The sequence below is a fragment of the Barbatula barbatula genome (genome assembly GCF_947034865.1).
Source record: "Barbatula barbatula genome assembly, chromosome: 13".
In the NCBI taxonomy this organism is placed as follows: Eukaryota; Metazoa; Chordata; class Actinopteri; order Cypriniformes; family Nemacheilidae; genus Barbatula; species Barbatula barbatula.
The window spans coordinates 22,066,064-22,093,472 of record NC_136776.1 but is presented as its reverse complement, the minus strand read 5'-3'; the positions used below and the strand labels follow the sequence as shown (position 1 = coordinate 22,093,472).

General features: G+C 38.5%; 4 protein-coding genes across 8 annotated transcripts; all 4 read left to right on the top strand.

The window, feature by feature from the left end:
- Positions 1-35: 35 nt before the first annotated feature.
- Positions 36-2,941, top strand: LOC306903169 (CD48 antigen-like). Its single transcript, XM_079472142.1, has 5 exons — positions 36-338; positions 998-1,333; positions 1,550-1,852; positions 1,936-2,041; positions 2,129-2,941. The coding sequence occupies exons 1-5, from the start codon at positions 290-292 to the stop codon at positions 2,169-2,171; spliced, it is 837 nt and encodes a 278-aa protein (XP_079328268.1). The 5' UTR covers positions 36-289; the 3' UTR covers positions 2,172-2,941.
- Positions 2,942-4,297: 1,356 nt separating this feature from the next.
- Positions 4,298-7,726, top strand: LOC306903162 (CD48 antigen-like). 2 transcript variants are annotated; one of them, XM_079472130.1, is made up of 6 exons: positions 4,298-4,563; positions 4,762-5,091; positions 5,552-5,854; positions 5,938-6,046; positions 6,147-6,214; positions 6,407-7,726. In XM_079472130.1, the coding sequence occupies exons 1-6, from the start codon at positions 4,500-4,502 to the stop codon at positions 6,541-6,543; spliced, it is 1,011 nt and encodes a 336-aa protein (XP_079328256.1). In that variant the 5' UTR covers positions 4,298-4,499; the 3' UTR covers positions 6,544-7,726. The 2 variants fall into 2 exon arrangements, with proteins under 2 accessions (XP_079328256.1, XP_079328257.1); XM_079472131.1 differs by having other exon boundaries at positions 4,330-4,563; positions 5,938-6,050.
- A 2,285-nt stretch (positions 7,727-10,011) lies between these two features.
- On the top strand, positions 10,012-13,055 carry LOC306903163 (SLAM family member 6-like). Of its 2 annotated transcripts, XM_079472133.1 has the most exons (6): positions 10,012-10,237; positions 10,448-10,777; positions 11,401-11,703; positions 11,783-11,902; positions 11,998-12,065; positions 12,569-13,055. In XM_079472133.1, the coding sequence occupies exons 1-6, from the start codon at positions 10,177-10,179 to the stop codon at positions 12,614-12,616; spliced, it is 930 nt and encodes a 309-aa protein (XP_079328259.1). In that variant the 5' UTR covers positions 10,012-10,176; the 3' UTR covers positions 12,617-13,055. The 2 variants fall into 2 exon arrangements, with proteins under 2 accessions (XP_079328259.1, XP_079328258.1); XM_079472132.1 differs by lacking the exon at positions 12,569-13,055 and having other exon boundaries at positions 10,058-10,237; positions 11,998-12,215.
- Positions 13,056-18,179: 5,124 nt separating this feature from the next.
- LOC306903164 (SLAM family member 9-like) lies at positions 18,180-23,207 on the top strand. 3 transcript variants are annotated; one of them, XM_079472134.1, is made up of 8 exons: positions 18,180-18,278; positions 18,543-18,635; positions 18,733-18,827; positions 19,450-19,770; positions 19,976-20,272; positions 20,351-20,464; positions 20,550-20,629; positions 20,760-21,431. In XM_079472134.1, the coding sequence occupies exons 3-8, from the start codon at positions 18,779-18,781 to the stop codon at positions 20,820-20,822; spliced, it is 924 nt and encodes a 307-aa protein (XP_079328260.1). In that variant the 5' UTR covers positions 18,180-18,278; positions 18,543-18,635; positions 18,733-18,778; the 3' UTR covers positions 20,823-21,431. The 3 variants fall into 3 exon arrangements, 1 of the variants encoding a protein (XP_079328260.1); XR_013787529.1 differs by adding an exon at positions 21,646-23,207 and having other exon boundaries at positions 18,219-18,278; positions 18,543-18,827; positions 20,760-21,015; XR_013787530.1 differs by lacking the exon at positions 18,180-18,278 and adding an exon at positions 21,646-23,207 and having other exon boundaries at positions 18,368-18,827; positions 20,760-21,015.
- The last annotated feature ends 4,202 nt before the right edge of the window (positions 23,208-27,409 follow it).

The window sequence follows — 27,409 nt, the reverse complement described above, 5'->3', positions numbered from 1 at the left end:
TGCTTTAAATTCCGCAAATTCCATTTGCGTGAACTGTTTGTTTTTCTTTGTGCTTCGCAAGTTGGGACAAGCAGCGGATTCCTCCTCCATAAAGCTGCTTTCATTTTCTGGACAAAACCTGCTCTTTATGCTTTGGGGAAAACTATGTAGGCAAATTTATATGTAAATAACAACATTACAAAAAAGTGATGTTTGAAGTTGTTACATTTCGGATGTGATGCAGTAAACGAGCTCACTTTACAGAAGATGTGGAGTTTGATGATAAAAGACCGTCTGAGGGATTTGGATCATGATTCATAAATCGGTTTTCCTTTGTATGTGCCTGTGGTCTGCACGTGGTAAGGTTTCAAATTTTTTCACATTTCACATTTTTTTCACATTTCCTAATATTTCTCATTGTTAATTTTAATGTGAAAAATGTGTATGCGTATACAAAGCATTATGATGATTGAAATGTAATTTAAATGAAAAGAAAAGAGTACATTATGGATTACTGGGGAATTATTATATGTGACAGGGGAAAAGTGTCTCTACGAGTGTTTTGTTCAAATAAATAAAATAAACGACCGGTGTGTGAAGAAGAGTGGTATTAAAACAAAAGATCACCAGACAACAAGCTCATTTGTTTAGAGATATAGCCCTACCACTGTTTAATCATGCCATGTAGCCTTTATACAAGTTGAGTCTTTGTTGGTTGAAGCTTTGGGGCGGTTTTGCGGAGAGGGATTATTTACTATGCCTTTGGTAAATTAGGACATTTAAGCAGTTTTTACAATCATGCTTCACAAAAATCTTTTACTTGTGTGCATTTGAGACAATACAGGGGCACTTGTGAATTTTAAAATATGTAAATTGAAGATGTATTTAGTTTTGAGAGCTCTAGCATTTATTTTAGTCTAGGACTAGTCTCAAACCTTGTCCGGGAAGCTGCCCCTACATCCTGTAACCTCATTTTGTGGAAATGAATATTAAAGCAGCATCTCCTTTTGTTCTGCAGGTGTGTTTGGTGTTGATGGAGATGAAGTGAAGTCAGTGTCATTGACGGAGGGAGATGTTGTCACTTTACACACTGATGTTACTGACATACAGACAGATGATCTGATCCAGTGGAAGTTTGTTCCTTATGGGACTCTTGTAGCTAAAATCATTAAACATGCCGACTCAAGCTCTATATTTGTTAATGATGGGAGATTTAAAGACAAACTACAACTGGACGAACAGACTGGATCTCTCACCATCACAAACATCAGCATGAATAACTCTGGACCTTATAAGCTACTGATCAAAAGCAGGAGAATGTCATACAGCATTCGATTCCTTCTTACTGTCTATGGTAAATTTCTTGTAAAATGTAAATTTGATGCATTTAAATCACAGTTTTATACCATTGAGTGCAAACAGAACCTTAAGAGTTTTTGCAGATTTGATAATGGAGACATTTAAAATCAGCGGTCCTATATGAATGCTTTATACTAAACAAGTGTGACACTAATGAGAAACAGCTTGCAAAGTTATTTCTTACAGTCCTGACTCCCCTTTGATTTTCCAGCTCGTCTGTCTGTTCCTGTCATCTCCAGAAACTCTTCTCAATGTTCTTCATCATCAGAAAGATCTTCAGCGTCAACATGTGTGTTGTTGTGTTCAGTGATGAATGTGACACGTGTGAGTCTCTCCTGGTACAAAGGAAACAGTTTATTGTCCAGCATCAGTGTGTCTGATCTCAACATCAGACTCTCTCTTCCTCTGGAGGTGGAATATAAGGATACAGACACATACAGATGTGTGGTCAGCAATCCCATCACAAACCACACTCAACATCTACACATCAATGAACTCTGTCAGCTGTGTTCAGGTGTGACAGTCATAAGTGGGGAAATGGTCAAATTTAAGTCATAAGATAGACCATAATGTCTGTTTTATCTTTGTGCTTCACAGATCTCCTGCGTTCACGTTTGGTTCTGCTGATAGTTGTCGCTGTGATGTTGCTGGTGGTGGTCAGTAGTGTAATTCTAATAGTCTGGTGTTTCAAAAAGCCAACAAGGCAAGTTTAAAATGTACTTTATATAAACTATTAAAATAATACTAACCAATGTGAAATTTAAATATGTGATTATTATTCTTTAAGCAGATCAGACTCCGGAGGAAGACATCTCTACACAACCGTTTCATAATATGCATTTACATTCATGAATGGATCTTTACTGGAACATACAAAACATAAGCACCTTAACGATCTGTTGAGGTTTCTACTTTATTTGTATTGAATTTCAGCTGAGGATGTTCCGATGTTAAACACTACAAGACTTTTGCTCAGATTTTTCCCAGATTTTCAGTCTGGAGTTGTTGACACCAGGGGGCGTGCATTACCAGCAAATGTTTATGCAAGACAATAAATGCAAATGAGATGATGATAGGGCAAGCCGAAATAGCTTTCCGAAAATGTTCCCAGCCGTTACTCCTGTACATTAGAGATCTCTATAATTTACACATTAAGGATATGTCCCATATATTATATATTAGCCAATTTGATGGAAAAAAGCAATATGCTGCACAAAAGCCGTTGTGACATTTAGTCAGCGATTCTTCAGTTCAAAAACATACAGTCCACTGCACTATGACTGGAACTTACTGTAAAAAAACTGGTAAAGAACCATAAAGTGTAGGACTCCTATTATTACCACTCCATACCAGAATGTTGTAAACACCACAAATATGCTAGCCCTTTTCACTGCAGCCTGAAAGATGAGTAATTCACTTTTCACTTTACACACTGTAAAAAATTATATCTTTATATTTTTGGAATCATCAGTAGAATAAGTTGCTCCACCACATCTTTAAGCTTGGTGGTTGCTGTAAAGATGTTACAAGAATTCAGCACATGTACTTCTTTTCATGAATAGTATTTGACATTTAAAAAGTACTTAAAGGGATCATTTGCCAGAAATACGTGTTTTTTTTACGTCTTTGGTGTGTTATATGTTGCCCATGCATGTATTTTGTATTAGCAAAAATGTAAGTGTCGGAACAAAATATGTATTTTATCTAGAAGCGAATGCTCACCAAGACCTGCCTGAAACGCCTCGTGTAACCACACCCCCACAAATTGGCGTCAGTTCCTGGTATGACTTGACTAAGACCGCCCAAATGTAAACGCAAGTAAGGTGGGTGGTCTTGTAAATCTCATTGTACCGCCACAGCCATGTCACGGAGATGCTGTGTGTTTCAATGTGAAACGAAGGCCTCTTTGTTTGACCTTCCAAAGGATGAGGCAACTTAAAACAAATTGTTAAAGATTATGTACAATACTGTTCCAGAAAAGTACAGTCCGAATATTCAAGTGTGTGAAGCGCATTTCACGGACGATTGCTCACGAACCTGGGAGAGTAGAAGAGCGGATATGCACAGAAGCTTCTGTTTAAAAGTGGGGCAAACCTTTTTAAACCCTAAATCATCTCTAAACATTGTATTACATCTAAAGCAAACAATAATATAAGTTTTAGCCGTGTCGAATGACCCCTTTAACGTAGAGGTTAGGGGAACGTTACCGGAGTTCAAGGGGGGCGTACCGTTTAAAAGTGTTATATTATGTATTAACGTCAAGAAAACACTTTTGAAAAACCAGCGGGTTACGTTAGGTATTTATTTTCTGGGAACAAATAGCTAACGTTCCCAGAACTTTCTTTTGTCAGGAAACGTATTAAGCGGGTCCTCGTGCACCTTGACCCACTCTGGCTCAGTTTGCATGTCAGCTTTTGATGTCTGGTGTTTGGGCCTTTACGGTATCTAGCACAACTTCAAGCAGTGGTCTTGTTGTATTTGGTTGGAAACAGCATCAGGTGTTTACTGGATACATGCAGTAGACATGTATGTGGTTTTGACTTCAGTGTGTTTCTACCAGAGCGAGAGGAGGAAAGTTCATTTTCTCACAAGCTTACGTGAACACAGGAGATACAAGACTAGTACATAATTTCCTCTGTGTGCATGTGCTCTGTATGTAAAGCAGTGGACACAATGGTCACATCTAGTCTGTACGGAAATCCTTATCAAAGGACGTTACACCATCACATTTATCCTGCAGGTGGCGTTGAAATATAAATAGTTCTGCAACGCCGGACACATGCTGAAAACAAACACGACTAAAATATCGACTATATACCATCAAGTACAGCTGTAGGATTTTTAAATGAAAATCTACCAACGTCAAAACAGCAGCATTGTTCCTATAACATCGACCTGCACGTGATATTTGGCTTGTCAGTTTATTCCAGTTTTTTCTAAGAGAAGGAGGAGTTCAACTGAGAATGTGAACTGATGTGAAAAAGCAGACGTGCATTGCCTTCTGTGAGCCGTGTCACTGCATGTTGTTGCATTATTTCTCTATGTTGGATGTAGTTTGTTTGTGAGAATATGAAGCAGAACAGAAAACTCTTTTTTTACATGGATTATCTGGCTGACAGCCTTTAAGAGTCATTTCTTTTCTCTCTTCTTGTTTTTGAGCAATGTGGAGTTATTATCAGAAGATTATTCTGTGTTTCTTCTGCTCGTGTTTCTTGCTCATAAACAGTATGTGATATTTGATTCTTTTAAGGAATATGAAGATTTTATCATCTTATCTTTATTTGTGTTGGTAAAGTAAGAACAGCATTCATTAATTCAACTTTAAATGTGATCAAGATTGTTATTTGAACACAGGATCTTTACAGTCTGTTTGATTTCTGACAGGTTTTTGTTTATGAAATGAGTGTGTTTTATGTGTTTCAGGTGTGGTTGGTGTCGATGGAGATGAAGTGAAGTCAGTGTCAGTGATGGAGGGAGAATCTGTTACTCTACACACGGATCTTACTGATGTACAGAGAGATGATCAGATATTGTGGATGTTTGGACCTCAAGAGACTCGTATAGCTGAAATCTATACACAAAACATTAAGATGTATGTTCGTATTGACACATTTGGAGACAGACTGAAGATGGACACTCAGACTGGATCTCTCACCATCACAAACATCACCATCACAGACTCTGGACTTTATAAACTACACATCATCCATGATAGAGGAACTTCATACAAGAGATTCAATGTTACCATCTATGGTGAGTCAGCTCATGTGTGTGGGTTTTAACTAATAGTTATTTTTACATCCTGTATAACGCAGATATCAATTGTTACGTCTGTAATTTTTGAGGAATTATACAGTATGTTTATTTTTTGTTACTGTTTGTTATTTGCATATCGTAAAAAAAGGGACAAACCCACATTTCGTATGAGAAAGTAGAAACAGTAATATGCCATAATAGTTGGACAAAATGTAAACAAAGAAATTGTTTGTTATTTGCAAAATAAGTCTATATTAAATTGATTATCTGTAGAAAGAGAATAATAAAGATGTGAGTAAATTCAAAACAATGTTACCTCAGAAACACAGTTAAATATAAAAACTGCTGTATTAAGTTATATATGTCATTATTTTGTAGAATTTATCTTTGATGTTGTAAACTTGTGAGATTGAATTCACTGAAACACTCATTATACTTTTATTCTTTTTTTATGAAGCTCATTTACCTGTTCCTGTCATCATCAGAGACTCTTCTCAATGTTCTTCATCATCAGAAAGATCTTCAGCGTCAACATGTGTGTTGTTGTGTTCAGTGATGAATGTGACACGTGTGAGTCTCTCCTGGTACAAAGGAAACAGTTTATTGTCCAGCATCAGTGTGTCTGATCTCAACATCAGACTCTCTCTTCCTCTGGAGGTGGAACATAAGGATACAGACACATACAGATGTGTGGTCAACAATCCCATCACAAACCAGACACAACATCTGCACATCAAAGATGTCTGTCGGCCGTGTTCAGGTATGTCAGTCATAAGTGGGGAAATGGTCAAATTTAAGTCATAAGAAAGACAATAATGTCTGTTTTATCTTTGTGCATTACAGATCTCCTGCATTCACGTTTATTATTGTTGATACCTGTCGCTGTGTTGTTGCTGGTGGTGATAATTGTAATTCTGGCTCTTCAAAAAGTGTCACCATCCACAGAGAAAAAGCAAGTATTTACATGCAACAATATAAACACCTACATAAAAATATTACTAATGAATGTGGACATTTTTAGGTTAAATATATGATTCTTATTTTTTAAGCAGTTCAGACTCAGGAGGAAATAATATGTTACACATAACCGAATGTGTCTACACAAGCGTTTCACAATACGGTAGGATATTTAATGTTGTTTTTCTTGTCTGCATTGGTTGAAGTGTTATAATTGATATACAACATATTTAAGTGTGTCTGCTCATATCGTTTTCATTGAATGTTAAGAATAAAGAAACGCAGTCACCAGCACACATTATAGATTGAAGTATAACATATCTGCTATTGACTGTTTTCTGTTGGTTCATTACAGAACAGAGGAAACATGCATCTGCTGGTTGTACTGCTGGTCATAACTGGAGTTTATGGAGTGATGTTCAGAATCAGAATAAGCTTTATTCGCCAAGTGTGCACACACAAGGAATTTATTTTGGTTACAGGAGCCCTTAAACACACGGTAAACAGATAACAAGATACAATTAATATGAGTCTCAGAGGATAAAAATATGAATAATATACAAAGCGGTTTAGAAATGTGCGAGTGTGCCTAGTATGTACTGTATTACAATTGTGTACTGTTTTTATACATCTTTATAATATTTAATAGGTATTTACATAAAGTGTAAGAGTAAATATACTGCAAAGAACAAAGAGGAGGTTATGGTGGATGAGAGAGAAGGAACTGTGAACAAGCAAGACAAGAGCATCACAATGTATTATTGCAAGAGATTTGCCATCATTTCACGATCAAAATATTTATATCTTTTTTTATTTTCATCAGAAACAACTTTTCACAGGTTTAACTAACATCAAATCTATTTACAACACAAATAATGCATTAGATAAAAACATGTAAGGATGTTGTTCATCTTTATTGTACTAGTTTTTTTGAAAGATCATATTGGTTGTGTAGGATGTTCCTCATTGTTCTTAAAAAGACAGAAGTTTAACATCTCACTTTAAACTTTATTTACAACTTTCCTTTTTTATGAAATACATTTATTGGTGAATTTACTGTTAATAATCCTACTGCATTTTGTAGCTATCTAGCAATATTTCAGAGTCTTTCTGTGATTTTATTATTTCCAATGATGCCACATTTCTTTTGAAGATTTCTAATACACACATGCAGTAAGTGTGAAAATGAGAAAAAGTTTATTACTGCATTTATCCGTACGTTGTGGTCAGTATCTTCTGTAGTTTGCACTCTTATTAAATGTTATTGAAAGTAATCTGGTACGCTCATTTATTTTTAATGACTTTTTCAAAACTATGTTGTTGATCTGCACTTTATTCAGCAAGTTTGATATACTCTTGGGGCTTAAGTTTTGCTTATATTTGCACCTGTGAACATAAAATGAACTCGCATAAAAGACCATTTAAAAATATCTGATTGTAAAAATCATAAAAGATTTAATTGGAGAATATTTCTGTGTCTGTCTGTTAAACATTTGCAATTATGCTCCTGCATGTTGATCAATGTATCAACAGAGGGCGCTCTGACAGAAGCTGCTCTGCGTTCGTCCACTTACCTCTGGAGGTAAAAGGTTTAACTTAATGCTTTTAGGTGCCTGACAAAAGTGTTGTAATATTATAATGAATAATTGCTCTTTTTAATAAACAAAACACACTGTGAGCCATGAGAGTGTTTCTGCAGCCAGATGGTGTTATCGAATGTATATGATCAGGGGCTGAATATTGACTGACATACTATCATAAAGGGTTCAGCTTATATCCTCCTTCTCTAGGATACTGATGAGAGATCAAATGTGTACTCAAATTTTCCACGCAGCTGATGTTTGTTTAAAGGTTTGTGTACATAGGAAGCGTACACCATCATCATACGCAAGCTTACAAAAGTCCCTGAAAGGTTCTTTGCTGGGCTTTCTGGCTCCTAAAACCCTTTAACATCCACGTGTTCTGTTGAACAAAAGGTTCAGAAAAGTTTTGGTTTTATGACGTTGATGTGAAAAACTTTGTGTGGCTGTGTCGGGACATTCACAGGATGTGGTCTGTAAACACACTATAGGAGAAATGAGGTTATAAATGACTGACAGCTGATGTTAGAAGCTCTATTCAGCCAGAAGACTGCAGATGTCTGTACAGTTCGTTAAAATCATTTATTATTTTCATTTGAAATATTAAAATTCATTTGATTTTAATTCTTTAATGCGGGTTAGTCAAACAACACATGACCATCGGGAAGTGAAACTTGCCAAACAAAAGATGATTATGACAAATAAGAGGAAGCATCCGCAAACGTATCTGCTATGAGTCTCGATGACCTGATCACATGTTTGGACACATTTGATGTTATCGTCATGATGTCATATATTTCTTAGCATGTGTGTGTGTTGATATCAGCCATTGACAAATATTGGTTGGTGACGCCATTAAAGTAAAATGTTTCATTTGTGGATGCTGCACTGATATAGTTTATGATGCAGTAATATCTGTCCTACAAATCATCAGCTATTGACAAGAGGAGCAAACATCCATCGCAAATGTACATGTTAATATCACATTGTTGGCAGATGAAAAGAAGCGTTTGTCAGGAAACTTATGTAGCGTGCACCTTGACCCACTCTGGCTCAGTTTGCATGTCAGCGTTTGGTGTCTGGTGGTCTGGTGTTTGGGCCTTTACGGTATCTAGCTCAACTTCAAGCAGTGGTCTTGTTGTATGTGGTTGGAAACAGCATCAGGTGTATTTCTGGATACATGCAGTAAACATGTTTGTGGTTTTGACTTCAGTGTGTTTCTACCACAGCGAGAGGAGGAAAGTTCATTTTCTCATGTGAACCCCCTGACCCCCTCGCATCAGTGGAAACAACTCTTGTAAGAACGCTTTACACAGTAGATACAAGACTAGTACTTTAATGTGTTTAGTGATGTTTCCAAACTGGAACTTCATGTAACGGATTTACTCCACATGAGATGATGAAACCCATAAAACTTTAATAAATCCAATAAACCAGGAAAGCCACGAGGAACAAAAGAAGATCGGAGGAGCAAAACAAACAGGATTTGCATTTTAGACAAGATGAGAAATAATTATACAGGCAGATTGTAAATAATGTCTGGATAACAGTCAGATGAACAGTCTCCTTGTGTCCTTGGGCATTAACCGAACTTAAGTTTCAAGAAATGGAGAATAAAAATGACACAGCTTCACATAGCTTGGTGTCAGTGGTTTTAAATAAAGAACAAACACAATTTGAGTTCTTGGCCCACGGTTAACATTAACCTAAAAACAAACAAATTCAGTAATTCACTGAAAGGTAAACAACAAACAGAAACAACTCTCAAACAGGGAAGTCTTGCACACAAACGCCATTTAGTCAATTACTGACCGTATGCAGCAGTTAACACGTATCAATGGCAGGATAGTTTTGATCAGAACAACGGCTCCACCTTATGCCATAAATTCAAAGTTAATCCATGTGAGAATAAATACAGAAATGTTTAGAATGGCTAAGTGAATGCAGTGCCCTGTACATCATGGTGTGCAGGTGCTCTGTATGTAAAGCAGTGGTCACAATGGTCCCTCACATCTAGCCTGTAAGGAAATCCTTATCAAGGGACGTTACACCATCACATCTGCGTAGATTAACTCGGAAAAAACAAGAAACCTTCTTTACCTGTGTACATTTATTCCAAACATCATTAGTTATTAATCCCGCAGGTGCTGTTGAAATGTTAATGGTACTGCAACACAGGACACGTATTGAAAACAAACAAGACTTTGCAATATAAAGAAAATATAGATTATCAAGTACAGAGAAAAATCTGTTTACGTCAGCAGTGTTGCTCCTATAACATCGACCTGATATTTGGCTTGACATTTGATTCCAGTTTTTTCTAAGAGAAGGAGGAGTTCAACTGAGAATGTGAACTGATGTGAAAAAGCAGACGTGCATTGCCTTCTGTGAGCCGTGTTACTGCGTGTTGTTGCATTATTTCTCTATGTTGGATGTAGTTTGTTTGTGAGATTATGAAGCAGAACAGAAAACTCTTTTTTTACATGGATTATCTGGCTGACAGCCTTTAAGAGTCATTTATTTTCTCTCTTCTTGTTTTTGTGCAATGTGGAGTTATTATCAGATTATTCTGTGTTTCTTCTGCCCGTGTTTCTTGCTCATAAACAGTATGTGATATTTGATTCTTTTAAGGAATATGAAGATTTTATCATCTTATCTTTATTTGTGTTTGTAAAGTAACAACAGCATTTATTAATGGAACTTTAAATGTGATCAGACTTGTTATTTGAAACTCATTTACAGAATCTTTACAGTCAATATGCTGTTTGATTTCTGACAGGTTTTTGTGTATTAAACAGGGGTTTTGTGTGTTTCAGATGTGTTTTGTGTTGATGGAGATGAAGTGAAGTCAGTGTCAGTGATGGAGGGAGAATCTGTCACTTTACACACTGATCTTACTCGCATACAGAGACTTGATCTGATACTGTGGATGTTTGGACCTCAAGAGAAGCGTATAGCTCAAATCTTTAAGGAAATCATTGATTTGTTTGACAGTAATGAGATATTTGGAGACAGACTGAAGTTGGACACTCACACTGGATCTCTCACCATCACAAACATCAGAATCACAGACTCTGGACTTTATAAACTACAGATCAACAGTGACAGAGGAACTTCATACAAGAAATTCAATGTTACCGTTTTTAGTGAGTGAGTTATTGGGTCTTTTTCCCCGGGAAGTTTTTATGACATCCTTGTTCAGGTTGTTCCGTCTATAGGAAAGTAAACAGTTCCCTTTTTACTTTCTATCAGTTAATATTATTATTATTAATTTGCATTTGACAGCAAGGGATAAATACACACTTTGAGAGACAAAAAAATACATTAACATCCTGTCACAGCTAAATTGTAAAAGAAGAAAATGGCAATAACAGAACTACAGTATGTTGAGTAAAGATAAGTAAATTTACATTTAGTAATGTAGCAGATGCTTTTATCCAAAGCGACTTACAAAGAGTTCAGGGAAGCAATAAGCGATATGTCATGCAGGAGCAATAATACAATATGGGCTAATACAAAGCTACTAGTTTCAACAAAAGCTTGACCAATAACTGTTGAGAGAAAGAGAGAGAGTTAGTGTGCGTTTAAAAAAAATCTGAATTTAACACGACATTGTCTTCCAAACACAGTTAATTTCTGTATGAAAACTGCTCTTTGTCATGATGGTGTAGAATTATAGTTTTAATGTATGCAGCATATACCTGCATAGAGAAACTTACAGGTGTCTTAATTCCTGAAATAATAAATATATTTTGTTACATATTTCCAGCTCGTCTGTCTGTTCCTGTCATCACCAGAAACTCTTCTCAATGTTCTTCATCATCAGAAAGATCTTCAGCGTCAACATGTGTGTTGTTGTGTTCAGTGATGAATGTGACACGTGTGAGTCTCTCCTGGTACAAAGGAAACAGTTTATTGTCCAGTATCAGTGTGTCTGATCTCAACATCAGACTCTCTCTTCCTCTGGAGGTGGAATATCAGGATACAAACACATACAGATGTGTGGTCAACAATCCCATCACAAACCTCACACAACATCTGGACATCGATGATGTCTGTCAACCGTGTTCAAGTGAGATGAAAGTTGGAAAACAGTCAGATTTAAGTCATAAGACAGATAATAATGTCTGTTATATCTTTGTGCTTCACAGATCTCCTGCCTTCACGTTTGATTCTGCTGATAGTTGTCGCTATGATATTGCTGGTGGTGGTCAGTAGTGTAATTCTAGTTGTCTGGTGTTTCAAAAAGCGTAAAAAGCCATCAAAACAAGGCAAGTTTAACATGCACTTTATATAAACTATATAAATAATACTAACCAATGTGAAATTTTTTTAGGTTAAATGTTGAATATTATTCTTTAAGCAGATCAGACTCTGGAGGAAGAAGTACTTTACACAGAACCAAACATCTCTACACAACCATTTCATAATACGGTAAGATCATTTAACATTATTATCTGTTTCTTCTTTGTATTGTTTGGCTGAAGTATTATATTGTATGTATGATAAACATTAGTGTGTCTGCTTATATCGATGTTTTGCATGTTCTGAATAAAGAAACGCAGTCACCCAGTTTTGGGTCCAAAAGGGACTACTGTTTGGTAAATTAAACCAGAAGATGTTTATGTTTATATTTAAAACAACCCAGAACTTTGGGTTGAAACAACCAAGTATAGACCCAGCCTTGAAAACAACCCAACCTTTTACTTTTGGAATGATGCTTCACTGGTTTCAAAGAAAATACAAGACCATATCGCAGTAAATGGACAGACAGGTCACTTTACATTCGGGATCTGCCTATTCACTATTTGTACTTGTACTATTTCTGCTTTAGTCTTTTATTATCTGGCATGTTTTCTTGCTCAGTGTGTGAAATTCATCTCTTTTATTCAGTCCTTATTTTAATCTTTGTTTTTTTATTTCTGTTTTTCTTACAGAATGTTGTTGAAGCAGAGCACACAGAATACTCTAGTGTAGTGAGATAATATGAATAAAATGAATTATTTTTATATTACTTTGGCTGGTTGTGAGTGTATTGAACAGAGCATATTTGCTATCGTTCCGCTGTTTGTAATGGTGTATTTACATTATCTAAGGTTACATGCCGTATAATACAGTCATATTTATGACGTCAAAGCCATGACACCTGCAAAGAAACGAATGATCTTTCCCATCTAATTTGTATTTTGCCTAAACCCAATGATAACATGCAAACATCAGGGCTCACATGCAGGGCTGTGTGTTCTGTACCTGGAATGACCGTAGCGTAGGAAACAATGTCAGACCAGAAAGATTTTAGACGCACAAGCAACTTACTGCATGGACTCTGTTTTCAAATACTGTATGTGTCACTCACTTGCTCAATTATTTTGTTTTAAACATATTTTAATAAATATTTTGCCTAAATGCAGGCTATTAGATGACACACTTCAAAATATTTTAGTAAAAACATACTTGATAATAAGTGATAGTGAGAAAAATAGCTTTTGTTGAAACTAGTTACTTGGTATTATCACCTACTGTATTATTGCTCCCTGAACTCTCTGTAAGTCTCTTTGGATAAAAGCATCTGCTAAATGTAAGTGAAACAAGTCAAACTTCTATTGGAGCCTATGTGTTTGGCCGTTGGGTTTAACCCTTTTTTATTGTCTTATCAGCACTTCTCCTAGCTAATCCGCAATGATCTTTCTGGAAACACCTGTTCCCTGCACTGTATCTTTAACTGTAAATTTAATGTTCTCATTTCTCACCGGCTTCTAATGTGTTTAAAGGTCACAATCTAGGCTTTCAGTTGAGGTTTTATCGTGAAATAATTTTTAGGTTTTTCCTCAATAATTCATCATTTATATGTTGCATGTTTTGGTTTAATTTGGTGTGTTATTTAGTGCTTAGAAAATAAGTTTTAAAGTTTAATGTTATGCAAACTTAGTCTGAATTGCACTTGAAAACAGTGAGTTTACTGTAAATGGAAGATTACAGTTTCTGCCCTACACACTATACTCCTTATTGTATACATTTAATACTATACATTACATAATGCTTTAGATAGAAGATTCTACCTGTAATTCTTCGGACACTATAATAATAAAGACTAGACATAAAAAATGAGATGGAGACAAACAAGTGTTTACGAGTTTACATAACCACAATAGAACTAGTTAAAGGCTTTAAAAGTTCTCTGTATAAAGTCTTTGTACACTCAGGGCTGCTGAAAGGAAATGGCACAAGACTAAGAGTCTTGCTGATCTAGGGGACTACCAATCACTACTCTGCTCTTTCTCTGCTAGTGTTACCATGGCGAAAACATATTTTTATACCACCAGGGTGATCAATGCACCTAACACTCGGCAGCTTTTCAAGACCTTTAACTCTCTTCTTTGCCCCCTTCCTCCTCCACCCACTACCTCTTTGACTGCTGCGGACTTTGCGTTAGTTTTTACTGAGAAAACATCAGCCATCATCAAACAATTCTCAGCACCGCAGACCTCGGTACACACTACCCTCACTTCTAACATCGAACTCTCCTCTTTCGCCCCACTGTCTGACACCGAAATGACCCGACTTCTCTCTCGCCACCCCACCACCTGTCCGCATGACCCAATCCCCTCCCATCTCCTTCAGGCCACATCCACCACACTCACACCTGCACTCACACACATCATCCACACCTCCCTGCTCACCGGCACTTTTCCATCCACATTCAAACAGGCCCAGGTCACGCCCGTACTCAAGAAACGCACATTGGACCCTACTATTACCGACAGTCACAGACATGTCTCTCTCCTCCCTTTTAATGGCGAAAACTCTTGAAACGGCCAACCAAGTTTCCTCACCTATCCCAGAACAATATACTGGATGACAAGCAGTCTGGCTTCAAAACAAACATTACATTTATTTTAAGACGATAATAGGTTGTACAATAAACAATACTTAAATGTGAAAATATGCAGAGTATTAAGTATATCACCTTCAGCAGCAAAAATGCATTTACATTCATGAATGGTTCTTTACTGGTAGCCCACATACAAAACTTAAGCACATAAAATATCTGTTGCTGTTTCTACTTGATGGTAAGTGAAGATTTTGACTGGTAAAAATATTTTTTGATTAATAATGTTTTAATGTTGTGTATTTCATTTCAGCTGCGGATGTTCCGATTTGCTATGGCTAAAATACACTACAAGACTTTGTCAAGATTTTCAGTCTTTCCCAATCTGCAGATTTGATCAGTTAGTGTGTTTCTATCTGAAACTTTCAAAAAGTCTTCAAGTGTATGATGTCTTGTTCAGATTTTTTAAGTTTTGGTGTTTACTGGTAGACACCAGGGGGCGTGCATTTCGAGCAAAATGTTTATCAAGGCAATAAATGCAAATGAGATGGTGATGCTTAATAGAAGTCTTTAGTAAATGGATATATTTTTGTGCAAATTCTGCTTGTTGTGCACTGAATTTATACATGACTAAAGATAATTTGAATCTGCAAATTATTATTATTCGTCATTTACGACTAATGCTGTGAGTCACAAACCGTTTCTGAAATAGTCACACACACAAAGGGAAGAAAAAAAGTAAAAAAAACACTGAGCATCTCATGGTTTATTGGTGTGACATCTCTCTTGTTTATGGTTTATAAACCCCTCATCTGATAGATAAACAGCGAGATTTGATGCTAGCGGGACTTTCTCACGCTGAGATGTCGATTCTGCTTGCCTGTGAGCTTGGTTCATGCATTTAATTTGCCTTTTTTGTGGTGTAATTTTATATACAGCAGATGTCTCTGGAAAAAAACCCAGATCCCCTCCCCTTCTCTTTTTACGCTTAGCAGATGTCCAGGAGAGCCATTATTCCTGTTCTCCCACAGGCAGAGCTGTACAGGTAAATTTAATTATGATGTGTTGGCACAACGTGCTTCATCCGTGACCTTGTATGTTCCGTTTCATCAAAACCAGTGTGATGGTTGCCATGAGACCTTAAATGATGTTTGTTTATTACAGACGTCAGTGGAAATGTATACACAACACAGCACAACAAAATGATGACGGAGCAGACAGTGATAAGGGTTGGCCTGATATGGAGTTAAATAAGTGCGCTGAAGCAAATAATAAAAAAGAAATGTCTTCTTTCGTCATAATGTGATGAAAATATATTTTGTAGAAGGCTGGTAACCTTTTGACCCCTTTTGATTTCCATTGTATAGCTCAGAACCACAAAACCACATTTCCAAAATGTATTGTTTTGTGTTTCACAGCAGTGTCGTTGATAGGACTTTTTACTTCTGTGAACTATTACATGAGCATCTTCTTAATTTGATAACTTCAGGTTTGACATTATGCAGATCTCAAAATGAGTTAAAATATAAACGTAACCAAATCGTAGAGCAAACCATCCTCTCAGCGGAGAACCCTCAAGCTGTGGCTCTGATGATAAGATGAGCTTTCCAGATAAACCGATTCAAACGTTTCTATGTATCTGGTCATAACACGCAATCTTAGTTCACCCAAAACGTTTTATTCTGTCATCTCAGACTCACACTCCGATATATATATATATTTTTTTGGTGAACACAAAGGAAGATATTTGAAAGTATGTCCGTAACTAAACAGATCTCATCCCCCATTGACTCACATAGTACTTATTTTCCCTACTATGGCAGTCAATGGGGGACGAGATCTGTTTGGTTCCTGACATTCCTTCAAATATCTTCCTTTGTGTTCACAGAACAAAGCAATGTATACAGGTTTGGAACAATGTTCATTTTTGGGTGAACTATCCCGTTAAAAATAAAGTTCCTGAAACGAGTTTCGCAGAGATGCCATAGATAAACCATCTTGGTTCCCTACAGAAACTTTCATTCAAGGGTTCTTAAAATAAACTTCTAAGAAAGTTCTTTCTTACCTTTTTTATAGTCTGTAAAAACTTTTTTCCACTATAACGAATATTTTGTGCAACAGAAAGGCTCTTTGTAGGCCTACACTATGTGTGCATGCTTAAAACAGAAGTATTATGATCATGCATCTTATTTTTTTTCTTTTGCATTGAATTTTTTTGAAAACCCACATATGAAACGTGAGGCAACAGAGAACTTTGCTCTGTTTCCTGACTCATACAGAGAAGTTCTGTGGTGTTTATATAGGTCAGTACAGGGCATCTAGCGTGCAGACCGATGTATAAAAGCGTGTCTATTATTGGATGCATGTAATCGGGTTGCAAACGCTATCTGGCAAACGCATGTTTGCAAATTGTGGGTGAAGAGTTTCTTGTATTCAGGTCTTCATAAAACCTTGCCGTAGCTTTTGCCAGGAAGTATAAAGGGTGTTCTTTGAAGTCGATTCAAAATGTTTGCTTTCATACACCACATTTGTATATTTGCAAAAAGTATTTAAAACTACTTTTATGACGTTCAGCTTGTACAATGTTTTAGAGCATTCCCAGATGGCCCAGATCCGGGCGGGAACTGGGCCAAACTAGGTTGCTCTCTAGGTTTTCCATGGAAAACAATCTCATCGCATTCTGCAAGAAGACATTCAATGACCACTAAATAGTATAATGTGTCAAATGTAAGGCAGAACTTGCATTAGATTGTGAAAAATGGTCATAATGGTCAACAGATGCTTATAGTTGAGAAAAAAATTGTATGCTGGACAAGAAATGAGTCTTGACAGAGTTTGTGTGTGTGTTGTTCTCACGGAGCACAGAGTCTTCATTCAGCCTTGAGGACAAAAAACGAACTGATATCAATGAATGAAAGCTCCTCTCTATACACAGACTTCATACATTTGATATGCAAGGAACAGCTCATACTGTATATAGTCTGCCTTAGGATGGGAATTTTCCTAAATCATCAATGCCATTCTTTATGGAGACAATGACGACTGAAAATATAAGACCTTTCTCAAAGAATTGGACTGTGATCGCACCAATGTGAAATAACACACAAGCATGTGTTGTCAGCCAAATCCATTGAGTGTTTCCTTCCCATTTAGGGCGTACTGCATGTGTATCCCTCTCGGTTTGTTCCCGGTGCACTAAAATTCCCGGTGCACTAGAGGGTCAGTCCGCCCCTGTTTTGGAATAAAAAAATCACAAATGGTTCTCATTAAAGGAAACGCGCTCACCAAGATTGTTTAATGTGAACGGTCTCTTTGTTCTACAGGAAACAGTGGCATATACCAGAAGCCAAAGTGTTAGACTCACTAGAAAGTGTGAATCCTGAGGTGGGTTTAAAAGACAAATATACCCTTAACAGTATTTAGTTTCTCTATTAAAAGATATTTGATATGATTTATGAAAGGAACTTCATTTACAAAAGGCTCTATTAGTGAACACGAGAAGGCCTTAAAAAACACAAAATAATCACTAAACCATGTGTACTGATACCCTGCAGCTTACGTTTTTATTTATATAATATGTTATCTGTTTGATAGACGAGAGATATCGAGCAAGTTCATACAAGTAGATCTGTAGATCTAGATGCTGTGAGAGATGAAAATCTTTTTTTTCTGGCAGACAGGCACATGACAGGAAGAAAAAGAAGAAGAGGCCTGACCACAATGTTACAACATGTATCAGTATATAGATGAACTGTTTTATGATAATCAAATATATAATTGTTCAGATGATTGTTGTTTACACGTAACTAAAAACTAAGGTATTTAAGGTATTATTTTTACATTTACATATATTTATGTTTACCAGGACAGTTTAATAGGGACTAGTGCTATGCCGTCATATGGGGAGGGGCGCACTAAGCGGGGCGTGAAGTGAAATCAGCAGAATCTGCGTGTTTTTAGCAAAACAAAGATTTTCTTCACTCCAGTTGTTTCATTCATGAATCTGCCTTAATGCTTTAAATTCCACAAAGAAACTTGCGTTATTTGCGTGAACTGTTTGTTTTTCTTTGTGCTTCTCACAGCTCGCGAGTTGGGACAAGCAGCGGATTCCTCCTCCCTAAAGCTGCTTTCATTTTCTGGTCAAAACCTGCTCTTTATGCTTTGGGGAAAACTATGTAGGCGAACTTATATGTAAATAACAACGTTACAAAAAAGTGATGTTTGAAGTTGTTACATTTCGGATGTGATGCAGTAAACGAGCTCACTTTACAGAAGATGTGGAGTTTGATGATAAAAGACCGTCTGAGGGATTTGGATCATGATTCATAAATCGGTTTTCCTTGGTATGTGCCTGTGGTCTGCACGTGGTAAGGTTTCAAATTTTTTGAAGGATTTTCACATTTCTTAATTTTTCTCATTGACCATTTTAATTTGAAAAATGTGGATGCGTATACAAAGCATTATGATGATTGAAATGTAATTTAAATGAGAATAAAAGAGTACATTATGGATTACTGGGGAATTATTATATGTGACAGGGGAAAAGTGTCTCTACGAGTGTTTTGTTCAAATAAATCAAAATAAACGAAGAGTGGTATTAGAACAAAAGATCACCAGACAACAAGCTCATTTGTTTAGAGATATAGCCCTACCACTGTTTAATCATGTCATGTAGCCTTTATACAAGTTGAGTCTTTGTTGGTTGAAGCTTTGGGGCGGTTTTGGGGAGAGGGATTATTTACTATGCCTTTGGTAAATTAGGACATTTAAGCAGTTTTTACAATCATGCTTCACAAAAATCATTTAATGGTGTGCATTTGAGACAATACAAGGGCACTTGTGAATTTTAAAATATGTAAATGGAAGATTTATTCAGTTTTGACAGCTCTCTTATTTTAGTAAAAATTAAACCTTGTGCTGGAAGCTGCCCCACATCCTGTAATGTTTGTTGGAATGAATTTTAAAGCATCATCTCCTTTTGACCTTCAGATGTGTTTGGTGTTGATGCAGATGAAGTGTCAGTGATGGAGGGAGAATCTATCACTTTACACACTCATCTTACTCACATACAGAAACGTGATCAGATATTGTGGATGTTTGGACCTCAAGAGACTCGTATAGCTGAAATCCATAAGAAAAGCATTGATATGTATGACAGTAGCAAGACATTTGGAGACAGACTGAAGCTGGACAGTCAGACTGGATCTCTCACCATCACAAACATCACCATCACAGACTCTGGACTTTATAAACTACAGATCATCGGTGACAATGGAACTTCATACAAGAGATTCAATGTTGCTGTCTATGGTGAGTAAAGGGAAAAGTGGACAATAGGAAAAACAGGCACTTGTTTCTCAGTGCTGTACAGTAGAGCACAATGTCACTATGCACTGCGGTGGTAAGCAAACACTCATGTGGTCTGTCTGGTTTACATGATGCTGAGGGATCTACGCCATGTGTTTTACATTGATATAATTCAAAAGTATATTCATGTTCTCTTTCATATTTCCAGCTCGTCTGTCTGTTCCTGTCATCACGAGAAACTCTTCAAACTGTTCTTCATCATCACAAAGATCTTCAGCATCAACATGTGTGTTGTTGTGTTCAGTGATGAATGTGACACGTGTGAGTCTCTCCTGGTACAAAGGAAACAGTTTATTGTCCAGCATCAGTGTGTCTGATCTCAACATCAGACTCTCTCTTCCTCTGGAGGTGGAATATCAGGATACAAACACATACAGATGTGTGGTGTCCAATCCGGTCAGCAACCAGACTCTGGACATCAATGATGGCTGTCAGACATGTCCAGGTATGACAGCAGTTATAATAATGTTTATTTACTGCACTGAATAAAGCAGAAGGTCTTACAGTATTTTTTCTGTTTTAGTCCTTCTGCAAGAACCTTCGTTTCTTCATGTGTTGATTCTTCTGTCAGTTGTGATGTTTGTGATGTGTGCTGTGTGCTGTTGTCTGCACAGGATCTACCAAACAAGACCTGAGAGTAAGTGCGTCCTTAACTAATACAACACAGTGTTTAATAAATACACAAATTGAACAACAGTAACACAACACACGTGTGCTTTCAGAAGAGACCGTGAGAGATGAGAAGAACAGGTCAGAATATACAGAGATCATCTTCAGTCTTCACGTGAGAGATCCGTCACAGGTCAATGAATAAACATCACACACATTCATGATAAATTTGACTTTCTGCTCGTATAAGAGAAAATAAAGCACTTTCTGTTTCAGTTTGTATTAGCTTGTATGAAATAAATGTGTATTTCTGTGTTTGATAGAAATCATATCAGCGTATGGACAAAACCATGAGATCTGTGATGTATCAACACACAACACAATGAAACTCAAGATGCACACACACAGAATCTCTGAACATTAGTCACATGGAATATGAATGTGGTTAAACTGATGGATAAAGCATGTTTGAAGATCTGAACTGTGCACTGTTTCTTTTAGACAAAGTAAGAAGAGTCTGTTTCACGAGATCTCTCTTCATCAGAAAATGACTAAATCTGTCCTCAAAATATTTCTGTTGTGAGTTATCTTTGTTTAGTGTTGAGTTTGTCCTTTGTCAGTTTGGTTTAGATCTGAACTAAATAAATGCGGTTTGTTCTGCTTGCCCGAGACTCTGGACAAAGTGTGTTGTGCCCTTTTGTTTGTGTATCTTTGTGTTGTGTGTGGCAAATGTGGTTTCATCTCATATACACGAATGAACCTCCAAATGAGAACAAAAGTGTGAGAGAGATCAGAGTAAAGCTCTTCACTGACAAGAGTTTTTGATAAAAAACACAATACATGTTTTTCAGGATAGTTTTGTCTTTTTTGTTCCTGTTTGTGCCGCACGGTGAGAGAAGAAATTATTTGTATGATGTATTATTACACTGAAAATCCACCCGGGTTTATTTATTTTGTTGTTGTTGTTTTTATTTAAGTAAATTTTAGTTGTGTTTTTTCAGTGTGTATTATTTCATTCTGTTAAAGCACATTTTTACTGATATAAATTAGATTTCATATCTTTCGATGTAAGAAAGTGTTAAACATTTTCATCGTCAGACATGAAATATCATGTTTTTAACTCCACTTGGTTTTTAATAACAGTCTCCATTAAATGTTGTCACTTGAATTTGTATCAATTTTGTATTTTTGTTTGTGTGTCTGTTTCAGGTGTGTTTGGTGTTGATGGAGATGAAGTGACATCAGTGTCAGTGATGGAGGGAGAATCTGTTTCTCTAAACCAGGCCCGGCTTCACACATGGACTGGAAATGGATGAGTTTGTGACAGAATTCTCTAAAATGAGCAAAGTTAATGCTGTGAAAAGCTCTTTTTATGTCTTTATCAAATCTAAAGTTGCTAAATTCTAAAATGTAAAATAAATGTAAATAAGTAGGCTATATATATGCACCAGAATGCAAAAATAAAATATACAACATTAATGCTCTACATAAGAATAATTCAAAAAGCAAAATAGTTATTTTGTGAATAGTTCGTTTGTAGTAAACAGTAAGTAATAGTTTTAATCTTAAATCTGCTCTACACACTCATCTTACTGAACTACAGACAGATGTTCTGGTAACATGGAGTATTCCTAATATAATATTTCCTTGTTATTTATATTCTTGTTATTCTTCACTATCTTGATATAGTTATTAGTTATATATTGTATCTATTTATTCTGTTCTCTCTATATACCCCTCGGTAGTGTTGATTGACTTTTTTCCTCCACAATACAACACTCGTCCTCTCTCTCCTTTAACAAACCTAGTTTGGATTCACCAGTAGATGAGCTATTTGCTGCCCTCTGCTGTCCACTGTGATGTACTGCAATGTAAAATCAAAAACACAGAAGAGTCTTTTACTCTTTTAAATTGTTCATTTCAAGCACTTTACAATATACACCTTCTACTAGTATATTTTTGTACAGAAGTCTAATATTTTACATATTTGGTGTCTATTTTGATTTTAAGATGTTTTGTCAAACTGTTTTTATTATTGATACTTGCATTGCATTGCAACAGTGAATTACAATCATTCGTTCAAGTTTGTTAATATTATTAATTTAAGTTTATTGTTAAGCAATATTTGTTCTTAAAGTCCCAGTGAAATTAAAAACGACAATTCTAATTTTTTCATGAAATATTGCAGCGTTTAAAGCAAATAGCTTATCAATGTGGGTCATTTTCTTTTTTAAATTCATGTACCCTCATAATCTTCAGTTAAAATCGGAAAATGCACTTCCGCCCTGAAATGACTATCCATCTTAAATGACGTATATTAGATAGCTTGGGCGGAGCAACCTTTAACTCCTCCCCTTTAACCTTCAGTCTGTTTCATTTCAAAATCAATGCAACAGCTGTTTTTACACATCCAATCGATTCGTTTACACATCCAATCGCCACGCCCACTAAAACGATCGCAACTTCCGGTTCACGGGGACTTTAACATTTATCAGGATGATTTTCTCTCACCAGTTTGTTCTGGTCTTGTTTGAGCTGGACGGTAAGTGTAAAAAAATCCTTTTATAATAATCATCATCATTATTATTATTATTTAAAACTTATTATTTATTGTAAGACTGGATTAATTCATCAAATTGTGTTCCAGGTGTTTTTGGTGGCATCACAGGACACCAGGGGGCGATAGTGTATATGTACAGTAGAGGCTAAAGATTTTCAGTGGTTTTATGTCATTTTTGAAACACAGAAAATCTAAATAAAGTTTGAGACTTAATATGTTTGGACTTGTCAATGTTAAGAAAGATTTGATAACATTAAGAGGATGTTTAAAAGCAGTATTGAGAGAGTTCTCCATCTTTATTGTATCTCATCGTGGTGCAGAAGAGTTTCTGGTGTGAGGTCAGGTGGAGACTCATTTTAGCTTTTGCCTTTGATAGTAAATTTGTTCTTGAACTTATTTTTGCGTAATTCAGATGAAGAGCATGTTATAGAGATTCCTGTGTTTTTGCATTTAGACCGGTAAAGAACATTAAAGCTCATATGGCCTATACGTTTATTTGAGTTAGCTTAGCTGAAGATGTCAGAATAAACACATGTCATATATACACGTGTTCAGTATGCATTGCATTTGTCAGGAAGTAGATTTGCGAGACGCTGCATGAAGTTTGATCCTCAGCCGTCTCATAATCTAAACCAGTGGTTCTCAATCTTGGGATGGGTCAGTGGCGGCTGGTGAAAAATATTCTCGGTGGGGCTGTGCCATACTTTTTTGTTTCCGTAACCATCGCAATAAAATTTAACACAAACTGCAGGACAGCAGTGCTCAGTGAAATAGTCAGTAATTATTTAATGCCAATATTAAAAAGTTGAGGCATTCGTACACAAAAACATAAACATCATGATGCACAAACACAAGCCTTTTATTTGCATTTAAACTGAACTTGTAAACAATTGACTATTTCTACATATAAGTAACATCTTTTGGAAAGGCTGTTGGTGCCATTGGTAGTAAATAGGCAACACAATATGCATGCTGTCAGAACAGAGTGGAAAGTGGACAATAACATTAAATTATTATAAAGTTTATAGGAATTCTTACACTGTATAAAGGATGTATAATATAGAAATGGATATCAAGTGGCTGAACTCAAACCTGTTACGACAAGGACGGGAGTCAGATGCAGGAGTCAAGGGTTTCTTTTATTCCAATAATTATCTGGTGCAATCACAGACAGAATTCAGACAATGCAGGCAGTCAATGAAATAACATTCCAAAAGGGGATCCCCACAGCAATAATCACAAGGACCGAGCGCTCAGTCCACAATGTAAGCCGCTCCGGACTCGTTAATAATCCACCGTGCAAGCACACGGGTAAGAGTTCTCGCAATGAGTCAGAGTACCGTAATTCCTGGAGTAGAGTGCCAGCACAACCTCTCGAATGTGCCTGAGAGGGATAATCCAAAGAACGCAAAAATCCGAGGAAGACTCGGGTCTCCTCAGCCGTCAGTAACGCAAGACCTGCGCAGATGACACGAGAAGCCGTCTCCTCCGTAGATCGGGAGGCGATGATCGATGACTCCCGTCCGAGTGGTGTGGCAGCGACCAGCAGCTGAGATCCGACCGAGGCAGTCAGCGAACTGGGCAAGGTGCGGTAGGTATCGCGATGGTCGTGGGAGATGTGGTGACACCGTGTAGATAATGGTGGCGCTGGGGTCTGGTTAATGGGCTAGAAGTCTGAAAAGGCAGAGTCCAAGGCAACGATTAAATACGTAGCGAAGACGTGTCGGGGCAACTCATACACCGGGAGAAATTCCAAATACCGGATGGTGATCTAACAGAAAGACGAGTCCTGAAAAATAGTTAACAAACTTCCAGACGAGAATGATCCTCAAAACAAGACTGATTAACAAAACTAGACACGACCGAAATCTTAGGCAAGGACGAGGTTTCCTAGACAAGGGTAATTTATTCAAGAAAGAGTAGCGACTAAAAAGCCACGGGTCAATACGCTGGATAAACGAACGATCTGACAGTGACTGTGACTGTTGGCGGGGACTAAATAGCAGGTGAATTAATACGTAGAGTGGAAGCAGGTGTGCGAGATGAGTGGAAAAGAGTACCAGGTGTGTAGGGAGACAGAGGAACACTGGGGCGGGGCAGACACGGACTCCAACCACATGGTTCCCATGCGATTGACAAAAACAAAACAAACGACACCAGTGCAGATCAGACCCGAGTCCTGACAGTACCCCCCCCCCAGCAACGCCCCCAGGCGTCCTAGGAGGGGACTCACCTCGACGCCGGAAGAGATCCTCAACCAGGGACCGATCCAAGATGTTCCTAGACGGTACCCAACTCCTCTCCTCTGCCCCATAGCCTTCCCAGTCCACTAAATACTGGAACCCTCTACCGCGTCGTCGAACGTCTAGCAATCTCCTAACCTTGTAAGCCGGAGTACCGTCCACCAAGGTAGGGGGAGGAGGGGCCGGCCGTTTGCTAGGAGGGTGAAGAGGGGAACTACTCACAGGCTTGACCCTGGATACATGAAAAACAGGATGCACCCGACCAAGGTGATGAGGAAGCTTGAGCTTGACGGCCACCGGATTAACCACCTTCGTGATACGGTATGGTCCGATGAACCTGAGTGCCAGCTTGCGAGAAGGCACCCGGAGAGGCAGGTCCTTGGTGGAGAGCCATACTCGTTGACCACACACATAGGCAGGGGGAGCAGATCGGTGGCGGTCAGCCGCTGCCTTGGTCCGTCTCTCTGTCCGGGCCAAGACCTCTCTGACCCTTCTCCAGGTGCGTCGGCACCGTTGGACAAAGGCCAAAGCAGACGGAACCGCAGCATCGGGCTCCTGTGAGGGAAACAAGGGAGGTTTATAACCCAAGGAACATTCGAATGGTGACATACCTGACGCCGCTGAGGGACGAGAGTTGTGAGCATATTCCACCCACGAGAGCTGAGAGCACCAGGAACTGGGATTACTGGATGTCAAACAGCGGAGCATTCTACCAAGATCCTGGTTGACCCGCTCGCACTGCCCGTTGGTCTGAGGGTGGAAGCCTGAGGACAGACTCGCTGAGGCCCCGATCTGTCTGCAGAATTCTTTCCAAAACCTAGAGGAGAACTGAGGACCCCTATCGGACACAACGTCAACCGGCAACCCGTGGAGACGGAAGACGTGATCCACCATCAGTTGAGCAGTCTCCTTGGCGGACGGGAGCTTGGGAAGGGGGACAAAGTGGACCATTCTGGAGAACCGATCCACCACCGTGAGCACCACGGTATTGCCATCAGAACAGGGAAGGCCTGTGACAAAATCAAGAGCCACATGGGACCAAGGGCGGGCGGGAATGGGCAAGGGACGAAGCAGACCAGCGGGCGGGCAATTGCGCGTCTTGCATTGGGCGCATGTGGAGCAGGCCAACACAAACTGTTCGACATCCTTGGCCAGGGAGGGCCACCAGAAACGTTGGCGAACAGCAGCCAGCGTTCCCCGGATTCCTGGATGGCAAACCAGTCTGGATGAATGACCCCACTGGAGGACCTCCGGTCGCAATGGGACCGGTACAAACAGTTGACCCACTGGACACCTTGCTGGCACTTGCACCCCTCGGCCGGCCGAGATTACTCGCTGTTCTATGCCCCAAGAAAGAGCTCCCACCACAAGTCCCTCAGGGAGGACAGCGTCATAGGTGGAGTCTCTTTCCGCAGGCTCAAACAGGCGAGACAGGGCATCAGGCTTGACGTTCTTGGACCCCGGCCGGTACGAGAGGGTGAAGTTAAAACGGCCAAAGAAAAGTGCCCAGCGAGCCTGCCGTGAATTCAACCTCTTGGCTGAACGGATATATTCAAGGTTCTTATGATCCGTCCAGACCAAGAAAGGCTGCACGGCTCCCTCCAGCCAGTGGCGCCACTCACCCAGGGCCAGTCTTACCGCTAACAGCTCTCGGTTGCCGATGTCGTAGTTACGTTCAGCAGGGCTAAGGCGATGAGAGAAAAAGGCACACGGATGCACCTTCCCATCACTGGGCGACCGCTGGGACAAGACCGCGCCTACCCCGACATCAGACGCGTCGACCTCAACAATGAACTGGAGTGCAGGATCTGGAATAGACAGGACAGGTGCAGAGACAAAACGGGACTTGAGTGAGTCAAAGGCTACCTGAGCGTCCTGATTCCACCTGAACGGTACCTTGGTGGAGGTCAACGCAGTGAGTGGTCTGGCCACCTGGCCAAAATTTCTGATGAATCGTCGGTAGAAGTTAGCGAAACCCAAAAAACGTTGAAGAGCTTTACGAGTGTCGGGGACGGTCCATTCGGCGACAGCCTTGATCTTAGCGGGGTCTGCCTTGATCCCCTTAGCGGAGATAATGTGGCCAAGGAACGTGACTGAATCAGCATGGAATTCGCACTTCTCCGCCTTGACAAAAAGTTGGTTCTCTAGAAGACGCTGGAGAACCTGCCTG